Here is a 15095-nt window from a genome sequence, read left to right on the forward strand (position 1 = left end):
AGAGAAGTAAATTTAGAAAAGAAAGATTTATACATGTTCCTAAAAAATTTACATGTTCCTATCTCTTAATGTTGTGAATTTTAATTTGTGGGTTTACTGTTGATCCACCCTATATTTGGAACATCATCATGGGCATCACCTTTAATATTGTGCTGAAGGACATTTCATCATGTTTGAACCAAACATTTATTTTGTTGTGATGGAATGATGATTTTTTATTTTTTATTTTTTTTTGAAAGATGATGGAATGATGACTTCTGCCACTGGTATTTGATGATTATATGGTCCTTACATTTCTATTTGCTTTCTTTAGCTGTGTATGCTTCCATGTCAAGAATCACCATTATAAGAAAATCTTCCTTCACCACATAACAGGCATGCATCTTTTTGGCATAATCTGTTCAGACTCATAATCTGTTCAGACAGTTCCTTTTCTGTTTATTCTTCTATTTGAATCTTCAACTCTTAATTACCAAAATTTATAGACACATTATTTATCAGGTCCTTATTATAGTTGCTGATTTCTTTATGGACAGGATTTCGTAGGTTCGATCTTCCTATAGAGCTGGCGAGCTTTTTGTTCAGAGCATGGTGAGAGGTGAAAGGGCTAAACAAAGCCCTTCCAGCTTCGATGTTTGATGATTATAGTTGGTGATTTCTTTATGGACATGAAGACTACTCTTGCTCAATTCGTCTACAACGATCACATGGATTGAGGGTTTCTTAAATCTAAGGTTTGAAGTTGCTTTCTTTGATGTATCTTTGATTAATTTTCATGTTGTTTGACGGATATATTTATCATATTTCCATGTTTTTAGATAGCTAAAATGTATCCAAGTTCTTCGCAACCAAGTGGGGTACCTATTGAGCGAGGTGATGGTAGACCCTGTGCTTTGGTTGACGATGCTTTGTCGCAAGCATGCGGCCTAGCTATTGAAGAAGTTGATGCTCATGGTTTACTTATGGTTGATGATGGTATAAATGTGGATGAAGATCATCTTGAATGGGCAGAGACAGATGTGAATGACATAGATGAGGTTGGCAGTGGTACATTTAGTACACCCAAAAAGGTTGATGGTGAGAAGGGTGTTGTGAATACGCCTTTTGTGGGACAGGCGTTTGATAGATGGGAATCTGCCTATGATTTTTACAATGCTTATGGACTGGCCATTGGATTTGGGGTACGGAAGTCCAGTACATCCTCTTCGATGAAGACAAATGAGGTCATATCGAGGGCGTTTGTATGTGACAGAGAGGGGCTGAAAAGGGAAAGGGATAAGGGCAAGATAGATAATGCTAAGGAAATGAGGGAGCGTCGCATTGTGCGCCTAAATTGTAAAGCTAGGATGATCATCAAACATAGAGATGAGAAGTGGATAGTGAAAACTTTTGAAGACATCCATTCTCATGAGCTGACCTCCCCACTGAAAACCAAAATGCTTCGTTCCCATAACTGATTTCATAAGAGTGAAGGTACTAAGGCTTTGATAGATTGTCTGAATGAGACACAAATGCCTAAATCTAAGATTGCAAAGGCCATTAATTCGACCCACGATGGAGTAACAGGTGGGCTGTCAACAAATCAAGTTATTGCCCATTTGAGAGCAAAAAGAAATAATAATTTGGGGCAAGAAGCAGTCATAGTGGCCAACCATCTGCAAAAGAAACGATCGGAAGACCCAAACTTATTTTTCTCGATGGAGTTAGACACGGATGGGACCTTCCGATCCATGTCCTGGGCTGACGCTAGGGCGAGAGATGCATACATGATATTCAACGATGTCATTGTTTTTGATGTTACCTATAAAACAAATAGACTCTCTCTGCCATTTGCACCATTTACAGGATTGAACCACCACAAACAGTCAACTCTTTTCGGAGCTGCACTGCTAGCCGACGAGACAGATGAGACATTTTGTTGGGTATTTGAGCAGTGGTTGACGTGCATGCATGGTAGAGCTCCGGGTGTAATAATTACTGATATGGACTTGGCTATGAAAAATGCGATTAAAAGAGTTTTTCCAGATACACGCCATAGGTTTTGCGAGTGGCACATATGGAAGCATCTACTTGAGAAAGTTGTAGAAATGCGGGATACCGATAGTGATTTTTACCGTGATTATAATCGGTGTTTTCATTCCAAAAAAATAGAGGAGTGTGAGGACAAATGGCAAGATTTGGTGGTCAATTATGGAATTTGTAGGAATGAATGGTTGTCTAGGATGTGGGAGCAACGAGAGCATTGGATGCGGGCATATTGGAGAACCACTTTCACTGCAGGCATGAAATCAAGTCAGCGCAGCGAAAGCATGAATTCCTTCTTTGACGGATATGTGAACAACAACACCGGGTTACATGAGTTCTTGACTGCTTATGAAAGGGCACTTGTTCAACGCCGTAAAACCGAAGCCGAAGAAGATTTCAAGTCAAAATATTCGATTCCTAAGATGCAAACGAATACCCCATTGGAAGAAGAGGCCGGTAAATTCTATACGAGTATTATCTTTAACAAATTTCAGGATGAGTTGAAGGGTAGTAACAACTGTTGGCATGATCAGTTGAGCAGTAAAGGTACAGTGGAAGAGTATTCTGTAGGTCTTAAAACTGATCAGAAGAGTAGATGGTGCAGGGTACAATATGACGATTCTGACGGAGTGACCGCGAGATGTGAGTGTGCTATGTTTGAGATGGAAGGGATATTATGTCAACATATCCTTCGGATTTTTGACCTTAAGCAATTGAGAATAATCCCTGAGCGTTACATGTTAAGGAGGTGGTCTATTGAGGCTAGATATCGAGAGGGGGGTGTATTACCTACAAGCACACAAGAGATTCCATCCCAAAACCTTAGGAAGATTGTTAGACTGGAAATGGAGGCCAATACAGATGGAATTCAATCTTGAAGGTAGCTGTCAACCCAACGACATTCACGGGAGAAGTCGTCACATACCCGCCAACAAACAAGAAATCGTCGGTCCCACCGACCACCGGGAGGTCCGAAGGTACGATGTTGCGTATCACTCCGAGAATTGAGATAGACCCATTATGGCCCTTCAAATTGAGAGTGATCTTAGCCATTGAGATGCCCTGAAGGCCGTCAACCCCCGAAGTGACCGATGTCCCTTCGACAGTGCCGAGAACCATAGACGAATTGCTTGCGGTGGCCATCAAGGGGTCTTGGAACGTATTTATAGTGCCAATGGGCGCGGTGGTTAGGGTTACGGCGGGTCCGGTTGGTCCGGTATAGACAATAAATCCGGTCTTGTTGATTGTTTCATGTTGGAAGAGGGTAAAATGGAGGGTTTTGTGGTTGAAGGAGGTGGCTATGTTAGCTAGGAGGAGGATAGAGAGTACAAGAAGAAGAGATTGTAGAGAGGTGGCCATGTGAGCTTTGTTAAGGTGGGGAGTTTGTGTGTGTGTACATTTTTATTATATAGGCAGAAGGGCGACCCCAACTTGACAAATGTGCATTTACTATGTAAAAGAGCATACAAATTAAATGCACTTTGACTCATAAAATGCTCTTTCACTTTACATAATAAATGCACCTTGTGAAGTCGCAGTCAATGGGGCCCCCTTTCCTCCTACTTGTATGCCAGGGCGCCCTTCAGTCTAGCATTCCTCTTGGTTCGGTTATTACTTCTTCGCAAGGGTAGAGGATTGCTAGAAATGCTAGGAACACTCTCTCTGAGTTTTAGTCACTGTAACACTAATGCTGATTGTATGATTTGGGTCTGTGCGGTAGTGATCGGTATCATTCATCCTTTCGAATAAGATGAGAACTATGGAAAGATTCATTTGATTTGAAATTAGACATTTATATGAAATCTTGTGGTGGTGGTGATGAACGGTCAAGATTACTACTTAAATGTGTTACTTGTATAGTAGCCTGAGAGTGAGATTGGGGGAGTGGCCTCAGCACTTATAAGTGCGTGGTTGAGAGTTGAGGGGAAGACCTCAGAGTCATGGTCCAAACGTGAAGGACGCGGAATATACTTGTGTTTTAACAAGTCATGGTCCAAACGTGAAGGACGCGGTTCCTGTGCAGTCTCTTAATTTGGATTTTAAGAGATTACATTGGGAGCTTACCTACGCAAACTGCCCAAAAATACGGTACTGCCAACACTCTAGGATGATCCAAGCCATCCATTTGCTAGCCAATGTCGGGTAAAGCCCATTTCGTAGTTGGCTTTTGCTTGACTTTTTGGCAGATTTTGTCTTACTGTTTTGATTCATATGAAATAGACTAGTTGACATGCCTCGCATGATCGTCTTATATATATTCACAAAAATAGAGAAAAGTACGGAATGCAGGCCTATCTTTAGTGAAAATACGGATTGCCGGCACTTTTTAAAACAAGAACAAAAAACGGGCTAATCTTTAAAATCTCGTTGGAAAAAGACCCTAATACCCTTCTGACATCTACAGAAACGCCATTCAGCCTCATTTTTCATTACTGGCGTGTTTTACGAGGTTCTTTTGATTCGTCTGGTATTTGAACCGATAGAAATCATAGAACCATAGTCATACACATTATTTCCGCCGGCATACCCATTATTTCCCTCTCTGTAACCATTATTTTCCGCCGGCGTACCCATTATTTCTATCTTGGCCGTCGAAAATACCTAGATACGGATGGATGCCTGACACGTGTTGAAAAGATAAGTGAGAAAAGATAACTTCTATCGTTCTAAGCCAAAAGATAAGTGAGAAAAGATAACCTCAGTGTTCCAAAAAGTACAATAACGTCGGGGTTCCAAAAAGTTTCCCAACACGTGTCAAGATCCATCCGTCTCTAGTTATTTCCGACGGCCAAGATAGAAACGAACCCAAGGTTCTCTCAGTTCAAATACACATTTAAATAACCAAAAGAAGCTTAGTGAATCGGGCCAATTTAAGAGGCAGTAATGGAAAATGAGGACTCTGTCGATGTCAGAAAGGTATTGGGCTCTTTTGACCACCCGATTTTGAAGTTTAGCCCTTTTTTTGTTCTTGTTTTAAAAGGTGCCCGCAATTAGTATTTTCACTAAACATCGGCCTACATTCCGTACTTTTCTCACAAAAATATGCATTAAAAATCATTTCTTTAAAAAGGAAATATTAAACAAAGGAAGAGCAATATTGAGAGAAGAGGTCCCAATTGTTGCATTAGTAAGACAACGGCGTTGGACCTAGTTGCATTAGTAAGACAACGGCGTTGGACCTAGTTGCATTAGTAAGACAACGGTTCCTACACATATGTGTAGAGAGTTCTCTACACACTAGCTTAAAATACAGTGGGGGCCCACATTGTTTGGGTGATCCAAGCCATCCATTTTAAAGGCCCTCACATAGATAGGGTGTCTACAAAAAATCAGATCCATAGGATCATCCCAACCCTACGATTTGTGGAGGTAAAATGGACGTCTTTAAACCTTTACAAATTAGTCCATTTTTTGCCTCCACAGTTCGAATGGTTAGGATGATCCTATGGATCTGATTTTTTGTGGACACCGTATCTATGTGAGGGCCTTAAAAATGAATGGTTTGGATCACCCAAATAATGTGGCCTCCACTGTATTTTAAGCTAGTGTGTAGATAACTTATCTACACATATGTGTAGGAACCGTTTTCTCATATATATATATATATATATATATATATATATATATATATATATATATATATATATATATATATATATATATATATATATATATATATATAGGTTTTTGCAAAAGAAGTCTTCTATTTGCTTTATTTGCAAGAGGAGTCTTCTAGTTTGAAGATTTGCAAATAAAGACATCATGTTTGAGTGAATTTTGCAAATCAGGTCATGTCATTAATTTGTGACCAAAATACAGTCCATAATAAGTTTTGAATCAAAGGGTGTGGGAATATCATTTCTATATACTAGCTTTCTCTTATGAGTTTGTATTAAAAAAATGGGCACGCCCCATGAAACACACGACGTGTAAAATTGTGGGCCCCAACATACACGTGGGCTCAGTTGGGGATTGTGGGAAGTACCCCATCAAAACATGAGGCAAAATGGTGGGCCCCACTTATGATCGTTTGAATTGAGTTGGTGGGACCCCACCCTATGAAAACATATCATTGAGCATTACATGTATTTTAGTCTTTTACAAGGTATCTTTTTTATCTTTTCACATATAAGGACATTTTGATCTTTTGCAAGTCAAAAAATTTACAATGGGTAGTTTGGTCACTAATTGTTGGCATGACCTGATTTGAAAATTTCTTTGAAACATGATGACCCTATTTGCAAATTGTCAAACGAGAAGACTGTTTTTGCAAATAGAGCAAAGTAGAGGACTTCTTTTGCAAAACCCTATATATATATATATATATATATATATATATATATATATATATATATATATATATGAGGAAAATGGTTGTGAGCTTGAAGCTCATATAGCTTATATGGGCTTGAGGGCCAAACACATGTGGGCCCACATTGTTAGGATGATCCAAAGCATTCATTTGAAAGGCCCTTACATAGATAGGGTGTGTACAAAAAATCAGCTCCATAGGATCATCCTAACCCATCCAAAAGTGGAGGGCAAAATGGATAGACACCGTTTGCCACAAATCTGCCCATTTTTGCCCTCCGCTTTTGGAGGGGTTTGGATGATCCAATGGAGCTGATTTTTGGTACACACCCTATTTATGATGGGGCCTTGCAAATGAATTGTTTGGATCACCACAAAAAATGTGGGACCCATGTGTTTGGGCCCTCAAGCTCATATAAGATATAGGAGCTTCAAGCTTACAATCATTTTCCACTATATATATATATATATATATATATATATATATATATGAGAAAAGAGAAGGTATTCCCTGGAGTAGATAACTTATCTACTCCCTACCTTAAAGTAACAGTTGGGGCCACATTGTTTGGGTGATCCAAAGCATTCATTTGATGCGCCCTCACATAGATAGGGTGTGCCCAAAAAATTAGCTCGATAGGATCATCCTAACCCTATGAACTGTGGGGGCAAAAAATGGACAAATTTGTGCAGGTTTATACACTTCCATTTTTGCCTCCACAGTTCATAGGGTTAGGATGATCCTATCGAGCTGATATTTTGGGCACACCCTATCTATGTGAGGGCCCATCAAATGAATGCTTTGGATCACCCAAACAATGTGGCCCAAATGGCCATTTGTGGAGGGAAAAAATGGGCAGACGAGCCGAGCCGAGCTTGGCCAGACTCGGCTCGGCTCGTTAAGCTCAAAAGCTCGGCTCGGGCTCGAACCAGGCTCGGGCTCGGCTCGGCTCAGCGAGCGGCTCGCGAGCCTTACTGAGGTCGGGTTATATTGAGTTCACACCCCTCATCTTCCTTGGACAGCCCTATCTAGTGTAATTTGACTACTTTTTTTTACACTATGGGGGGTGGTCCAAGTAACAAATGGGGTTCCAAAAATGAAGTGACATATTTTGCCTCTCCCTTTCACTCCCTGGACAACCTTTTTAGTGTATATATTAATATATAATATATATATTTAAATATATTAGATTCTTAACGAGCCGAGCCGAGCCTAAATCGGGCTCGGCTCATTAAGCTTAACGAGCCTGGCGAGCCGGCTCGGCTCGGCTCGTTAAGGATTCGAGCTGAGATTTTTTCGAGCCGAGCTCGAGCGAGCTTCTGAGCCCGAGCCAAAATTGACACCCTTAGCAGAAACAATGTCTGTCCATTTTTCCCTCCAACTTTGTTTGGTTACTTTATTTAACATGGATTGTTTCTTCTAGAGCTCTGTTTCTTTCGACGTAAAAATGGATGTAAAATTTGAACATAAATCAAATTTTACATCCATTTTTACGTCGAAAAAAATGGAGCCTCAGAAAATAGAGAAACAATGTTATTTTCCTTTATGTATACTCGGACATGATCTAAGATAACTCTTGATCCCTTTTATAACTTCTCAATATCCATGATCATGCTTAATGAGGTGAATACGTGTTTAAAAGGTTCAATAGAGAAGAATAATGTCTAAGATTTAACCTAAAAAATACTCTGGTGAATGATCCCGAGCCTAAAATTTCTTGACTCATTTGGTCTAACAATCGTTGCAAACTTAATTTCCACTCCCTAATTTCCTTCCCATAGATTGATATGGCATTGTTTCCACCCTTGCATTCGAACTAATTGGATGTCTAAACTCTTTTTTACAACTAATTAATCCTACCCATCCTCCTTGAAAAGCATTTAAACATTAGTTTCACTCGTCTCTTGTTATGGTGGAAAATTGCAAAAGAATATTAATTCTCTTGACTATTATCGTGCTCTCCATCCTCAAAGAAGTTTCACTCAGTTTTTCAAAGAAGAAGGCCTTACGTAGAGCACATGTGGCAAACAATTGGTGAGGTGAAATTTGAGTTCATTTGCATAATTCACAACTCCTTTCTCTGTATTTTTATTTCACATGCATTCTTGCAATATAGTGTAAAATACAAAGGGCAGTTAGGATGATTCCTAACCTGGGTGTGAAAAATATTACATATTTATTCGAGTGAGATCTTTGATCAGGCCAGTACATAAGAATCATACAACAATTTAAATGAAAAACACAAACGGACGCACACACGCATATGTGCACTCACATACACACATGCACACAGGCGCGCACACACATAGAGGAATGTTAAACTCAGGGGCGCCCTTTCAGAAATTGGATGAAAGGGCGCCATCATTGGTTGGAAGTTACAAAGTGCAATTAATGCATTTTGACTTTTACATATTATAAATGAACTTTGGTAACTTACAACCAATGTTGGCGCGCTTTCATCCAATTTCTGCAAAGGCGACCTTGAGTTTAGCGTTTCTCATTTATATATTATATACATTGAGATTCCATCCCAAAACCATAGGAAGATTCTTAGACTGGAAATGGAGGCCAATACAGATGGAATTCAATCTTGAAGGTAGCTGTCAACCCAACGACATTCACCGGAGAAGTCGTCACATACCCGCCAACAAACAAGAAATCGCCAGTCCCACCGACCACCGGGATGTCCGAAGGTACGATGTTGCGGATCACTCCGAGAATTGAGATAGACCCTTTATGGCCCTTCAAATTGAGAGTGATCTTAGCCATAGAGATGCCCTGAAGGCCGTCAACCCCCGAAGTGACTGATGTCCCTTCGACAGTGCCGAGAACCATAGACGAATTGCTTGCGGTGGCCATCAAGGGGTCTTGGAACGTATTTATAGTGCCAATGGGCGCGGTGGTTAGGGTTACGGCGGGTCCGGTTGGCCCGGTATAGACAATAAATCCGGTCTTGTTGATTGTTTCATGTTGGAAGAGGGTAAAATGGAGGGCTTTGTGGTAGGAGGAGGTGGCTATGTTAGCTAGGAGGAGGATAGAGAGTACAAGAAGAAGAGATTGTAGAGAGGTGGCCATGTGAGCTTTGTTAAGGTGGGAAGTTTGTGTGTGTGTACATTTTTATTATATAGGCAGAAGGGCGCCCCCAACTTGACAAATGTGCATTTATTATGTAAAAGAGCATACAAAATTCTAAAACGTTGAAGGACGCGGAATGTAATTGAGTTTTAATAATTCAATCACACGACTCTCTCTCACACGCGTCACAGGAATGTAGTTGAGTGATAATCAAATCACGCGTCTCGCTCTCTCTACTTCTCTAGTGGATGAGAACTATGGGCCGTGGCTCATCCAAGAGGGAGCTGACCATTTTAGGTTGGTCCCACATTCCCAAGCTGTCCAAATGAGAATATAGGACCTTTTCCATGTCGACCATGTCAACTAAGTCTATTTCATATGAATCAAAACAATATGACAAAATCTGCCAAAAAGTCATGCAAAAGCCAGCTACGAAATGGGCTTGGCCTTAATTTGGCTAGCAAATGGACAGTTTGGATCATCCCAGAGTGTTGGCTGTGCATTATTTCTGGGAAGTTTGCATAGGTAAGCTCCCTGTGCAATCTCTTAGATTCCCTTTTCCATATACATACACACGCATATATATCTACTTCTATATAGCAGAAGAGAAAATGAGAGAATTATTTAAATTTCTCTCAAAATTCTATGAGAATTACACGTCACTTTTGTTTTACTTTCTTTTTTTTTTAACAAAGGCACCATTCAACCCACATATTTTCAATCTTACCCCTCCTTTATGCTTTTTAACAAAGGCACCCATTAAAGCCACATGATATGTAATTCTCATAGAATTTTGACAGAAATTCAAATAATTCCCTTATTTTCTCTTCTGCTATACGGACCACATCATAGGTTGATCCAAACCGTCCATGTGATGGAACACAACATCAATACGTTATGCCCTTAAAAGCATTTCCATAGGCTGATCCTAGCCCGCCAATCTATAGAGGTTTCCATAATATGTTGTTCCTCTTAAGGTGCCCAGAATTCGTAAATATTTTTCCAGGTGTGCTGAATTCATAATATCCTCAAAGAATTACTAAGGAAAAGTTATTTTTTCGTAATTGTCATATTTTGATACCTCTTATTTGTAGATGTTTCCGTAATTGTCATATACAGGTACCCATTGTCCGTAATTTCCCTCCAAAACTTTACTACTAATGATTATTATTGCTAGCTTCTTTTGATACTTATTATTGCTAGCCACCTTTCAAGAAATAGTATTTCCGTTTAGTTTCCACCACATCTAATAGGACAGATCTCTGAACACATACAATTGCAAAGGATGTGCGAGACGAAACCTTTGGAGAAGGTGGCTAGCAAATCATGATTTGTTTTTTCAAATAATTCTGAAAATGGGTATGATTGAAATTATGTGGCTTTAATGGGTGCCTTTGTTAAAAAACGTCAAGGAGGGGGTAGGATTGAAATATGTGGGTTGAATGGGTGCCTTTGTTAAAAAAAGTCAAAAAAAAGTGATGTGTAATTCCCACAGATTTTTGGGTGAAATTCAAATAATTCTCTTCTTTTCTCTTCTGCTATATATATATATATATATAAAGTGTTCCTGCGCAGGGAGCTTCTTGGGCTTAAGTGGATTAAAAAGCCTCTCATTGGTCACTTTTTTTCGACCCCACAAAGGTGGACCCACTATACGAACCAATGGGAGGCTTTTTAAGCCACTTAAGCGTAGGGAAGCTCCTTGTGCAGCTACGCAGAAACGCTTTTCTCCTTATATATATATTCGTGCGAGGCATGTTAACTAGTCTATTTCATATGAATCAAAACAGTAAGACAAAATCTGCCAAAAAGTCATGCAAAAGCCAGCAACGAAATGGGCTTTACCCGACATTGGCTAGCAAATGGACGGTTTGGATCATCCTAGAGTGTTGCCGTGCCGTATTTTGGGGACTTTGCATGGGTAGGCTCCTTATGTAATCTCTTAGATTCCCTTTTCGATTTATATACTAGTTGTAGACCCGTGCGATGCACGGGGGCAAGAAAGAAATAGCAGACTAAAATCAAATTAATTCAGAATAGTCAATAAAATGACATACATAAAATCTAATGAAATTCTAACACATATCCCAAAACTTTCTTCCTGTGCTATTCACTGCTTTCTTTTCTCTATGGAAGAGTGGCCGATTCGCTTTCTTCTTCTAGACGAAACTAAGAGAGAACGAATTTAGTGTTTTGTTGGGTTTGTGAGGAAAGATCTAATTTTAATGGTTCCTTGCACATGGAGATATTTTAGTGTTAATTGCTAATTCGTAGGGATTTTTTCTACTCTTCCTAAAGCACAATTCATTTAGAATGGAGAGGTCATTAGGAAGTTGGCAGAGGTAGAGAGTCCGCCTTTGCATGTGCACGAATTGGAGAGAGATTTTAGGAGATTTGTTTGTCCTACGAATTGGGCAGTTGCCAGTTAGGATGATTCCTAACCTGGGTGTGTAAAATATTACATATTTATTTGAATGAGATCTCTGATCAGACCAGTACATAAAAATCATACAACAATTTAAATGAAAAACACACACACGCGTGCACACGCACATGTATCCTCACATACACACAGGCGCACACGCACACAGAGGAATGCTAAACTCAGGGACGCCCTTGCAGAAATTGGATGAAAGGGCGCCCTCATTGGTTGAAAGTTACAAAGTGCAATTAATGCTTTTTGACTTTTACATATTATAAATGAACTTTGGTAACTTACAACCAATGTTGGCGCCCTTTCATCCGATTTCTGCAAAGGCGACTTCGAGTTTAACATTTCTCATTTATATATTATATACATTGAGATTCCATCCCAAAACCTTAGGAATATTGTTAGACTGGAAATGGAGGCCAATACAGATGGAATTCAATCTTGAAGGTAGCTGTCAACCCAACGACATTCACCGGAGAAGTCGTCACGTACCCGCCAACGAACAAGAAGTCGCCGGTCCCACCGACCACCGGGAGGTCCGAAGGTACGATGTTGCGGATCACTCCGAGAATTGAGATAGACCCATTATGGCCCTTCAAATTGAGAGTGATCTTAGCCATAGAGATGCCCTGAAGGCCGTCAACCCCCGTAGTGACCGATGTCCCTTCGACAATGCCGAGAACCATAGACGAATTGCTTGCCGTGGCCATCAAGGGGTCCTGGAACGTATTTATAGTGCCAATGGGAGCAGTGGTTAGGGTTACGGTGGGTCCGGTATAGACAATAAATCTGGTCTTGTTGATTGTTTCATGTTGGAAGAGGGTAAAATGGAGGGCTTTGTGGTCGGAGCAGGTGGCTATGTTAGCTAGTAGGAGGATCGAGAGTACAAGAAGAAGAGATTGTAGAGAGGTGGCCATGTGAGCTTTGTTAAGGTGGGAAGTTTGTGTGTGTGTACATTTTTATTACTAGTGAGAAAGCCTGTGCGATGCACGGGGCGAGAATATATTTTGTCAGAACACCAGCAATGCTGAAATTTAAGTATGACGTAAGTGGATGGACTATATTCTCTGAGGGCATTAGTAATGTTGAAATTTGGGTATTTAGCAACATAGATCATCCTAAGACTCTATAACCAAAAAAAGAAAATAAAAACTCGTAATCATGTTTCAGTTGAGAATGTTGAGAAAATCGGAGACAGAGAAGTAGCAGAAACCACGAGCATAGGAAGGAAAATAATTATATATACATGATGTTAACTAAAATCATGAAGGAAGATTCTAAGGAGTAGTTGCAGTTATGATTTTTCCCTCTCCTTTAATCATAGTGCATAATTGGGTATGCCTGTTTTTTTTTTTCTTGAAAAAAATATTCCATGATGCAAATTGAATGTCAGAGCCTTTTCGCAACCCATTTTTAGGTACCAAATTTTTTACAATAAAAGTTTTTCACCAGAACAGCACGACTAAAGTCCAACAAAATCTTTAGTAGGCTAAAATCCGTCTCAGTACGAAGAAACAATCAATACTTTTCCACAATTTAATATAATTATTATTGAAATTTCTGTCCAAAACCAAATACTTTTCCAAGGTACCAAAGTAATTAATTAATATAATTTATACACTTATCACTTCAATTTTGGTATGCATTTTGATGGGGATACAACTGGCTTTATGTTGGTGTCATTAGAAATTTCGTGTCATGTATGCAATTCACAGCTTCATTAGTAAAATTAAGAAAGCCCGTGCGATGCACAGGGTGAGAAATGCAAGGGGCAAGAAAGGAAAAAATTAATAACAACCCATCTAAAATCCCAAAATTAAAACTGAAAATAATCATTAAATTACCCAACAATTCAACCCCAATTCTAAAATAAATAATATCCTTGGGATTGTGTTTCCCCTGGACCTGTGGTTGATGTTTAATTCGGCAATGTTTTTTAAAGCCTATCGTATTGTATAATGTTGTCAAGTGAAAACATAGAAAACACCGAGATTTTAGTAGAGATTTTAGCAATAGCGCGAGCAATAATTTTTTGCCATTTATTCTCTCTCTCTCTCTCTCTCTCTCTCTCTAGACGTTAGGTTGAGATGTAAGATTTAGACGATGGTGAGGCTGACATGCTAGCATGAATGAACTGTACAGACCACATCATAGGTTGATCCAAACCGTCCATGTGATGGAACACAACATAAATAGGTTGTGCCCCAAAAATCAATTCCATAGGCTGATCCTAGCCCTCTAATCTATAGATGTGTAATTCTCATTGAATTGTCAAATAATTAAAAAAATACTTTCCTTAGCTCTTCTCCTATATATATATATATATATATATATCCGACCCACCCGACCCAACCCGATTTCCAACCCGGCTGCGTTCAACCTGACCCAACCCGATTTGCAATTTCCTCAACCCGATTTCCAATTCGGGTTGGGTTGGGTCGGGTTGACCCGATTTGATATGGTACCAATTGTTGACCACCTTAATTGAAGTAGGGTTGTTTGGATTTTAAGAAGCAATAGTGAGTCACCAATAATCAGTTTTTAATGCACAATCGGTTCTCAAAATCCAAAACAAACAGGGAATAACATTTAACAAAGGGAAATGTTATCCACGCTACTATATTTTGATGATCACACTCCTCACTTTATTAAAGTACGGTATGGCCCGCATCATAGGATTATCCAAACTGTCCATGGTGGACTATGGAGACTATTTCAATGTTGAAAAAGAAAATACATATACAAAACTTCTTCATATGGAACCCAAATTCGGGTTTCGGGTCGGGTCGGGTTGCCCGACAGCCCAACCCTACCCAACCCGATTTTCAATTCGGGTTGATTTTTCCCAACCCAACCCAACCCGATTTGCGAAAAAACTTAACCCGACCTAACCCAAATTCGGATTGAACCAGTCGGGTTCGGGTTGAACCCAACCCGCGTGGGAACATCCACGTAAAAACGATGGTTTCAAATTATATATAGTGCTAATGTCCTCACTACCATATTTTATAATGGCACTACTTGCCATATTTTGATGATCGCACTCCTCACTTGATTAAAATGTACGGTATGGCACGTACCATAGGATGATCCAAACCGTCCATTAGATGAGCCACTGCCGAAATAGGTTGTGCCCCAAAAATAATTTTCATATTTTGATCCGAACCCTCCGATTGATAGAGGGTTATAGGTTGATCTAAACTGTCCATGTGATGGAACACAACATCAATCGGTTGTGCCCGTAAAATCATT

The 15095-nt window shown here is 39.7% G+C and overlaps 4 protein-coding genes and 1 pseudogene across 4 annotated transcripts; 2 read left to right on the forward strand and 3 right to left on the reverse strand.

The window, feature by feature from the left end:
* Window positions 1-962: 962 nt before the first annotated feature.
* LOC143853788 (protein FAR1-RELATED SEQUENCE 5-like) lies at window positions 963-1457 on the forward strand. Its single transcript, XM_077363518.1, has one exon. The coding sequence runs from the start codon at window positions 963-965 to the stop codon at window positions 1455-1457; it is 495 nt and encodes a 164-aa protein (XP_077219633.1).
* A 54-nt stretch (window positions 1458-1511) lies between these two features.
* On the forward strand, window positions 1512-2755 carry LOC143853789 (protein FAR1-RELATED SEQUENCE 5-like). Its single transcript, XM_077363520.1, has 2 exons — window positions 1512-2667; window positions 2736-2755. Exons 1-2 carry the CDS (start codon window positions 1512-1514, stop codon window positions 2753-2755), a joined length of 1176 nt encoding a protein of 391 aa, XP_077219635.1.
* A 92-nt stretch (window positions 2756-2847) lies between these two features.
* LOC143853790 (uncharacterized) lies at window positions 2848-4556 on the reverse strand (annotated as a pseudogene).
* A 3848-nt stretch (window positions 4557-8404) lies between these two features.
* Window positions 8405-9416, reverse strand: LOC143855188 (uncharacterized). Its single transcript, XM_077365409.1, has one exon. The coding sequence runs from the start codon at window positions 9410-9412 to the stop codon at window positions 8888-8890; it is 525 nt and encodes a 174-aa protein (XP_077221524.1). The 5' UTR covers window positions 9413-9416; the 3' UTR covers window positions 8405-8887.
* Window positions 9417-12244: 2828 nt separating this feature from the next.
* LOC143853791 (uncharacterized) lies at window positions 12245-12760 on the reverse strand. The gene has a single exon (XM_077363521.1). It carries the CDS (start codon window positions 12758-12760, stop codon window positions 12245-12247), a length of 516 nt encoding a protein of 171 aa, XP_077219636.1.
* Window positions 12761-15095: the final 2335 nt, after the last annotated feature.

This window comes from Tasmannia lanceolata, unplaced genomic scaffold (assembly GCF_043159265.1).
Source record: "Tasmannia lanceolata isolate RefF3 unplaced genomic scaffold, GAP_Taslan_0.1 ptg000020l, whole genome shotgun sequence".
NCBI classification, from domain to species: Eukaryota; Viridiplantae; Streptophyta; class Magnoliopsida; order Canellales; family Winteraceae; genus Tasmannia; species Tasmannia lanceolata.

Excerpts from the sequence above, each read along its gene's own strand:
- LOC143853788 (XM_077363518.1), top strand. The coding sequence starts at position 963 with ATGGTTGATGATGGTATAAATGTGGATGAAGATCATCTTGAATGGGCA.
- LOC143853789 (XM_077363520.1), top strand. The coding sequence starts at position 1,512 with ATGCCTAAATCTAAGATTGCAAAGGCCATTAATTCGACCCACGATGGA. Across the intron at positions 2,668-2,735 it reads TGACGGAGTGACCGCGAGAT|CAATTGAGAATAATCCCTGA; the intron begins GTGAGTGTGCTA and ends TTTGACCTTAAG.
- LOC143855188 (XM_077365409.1), bottom strand. The coding sequence starts at position 9,412 with ATGGCCACCTCTCTACAATCTCTTCTTCTTGTACTCTCTATCCTCCTC.
- LOC143853791 (XM_077363521.1), bottom strand. The coding sequence starts at position 12,760 with ATGGCCACCTCTCTACAATCTCTTCTTCTTGTACTCTCGATCCTCCTA.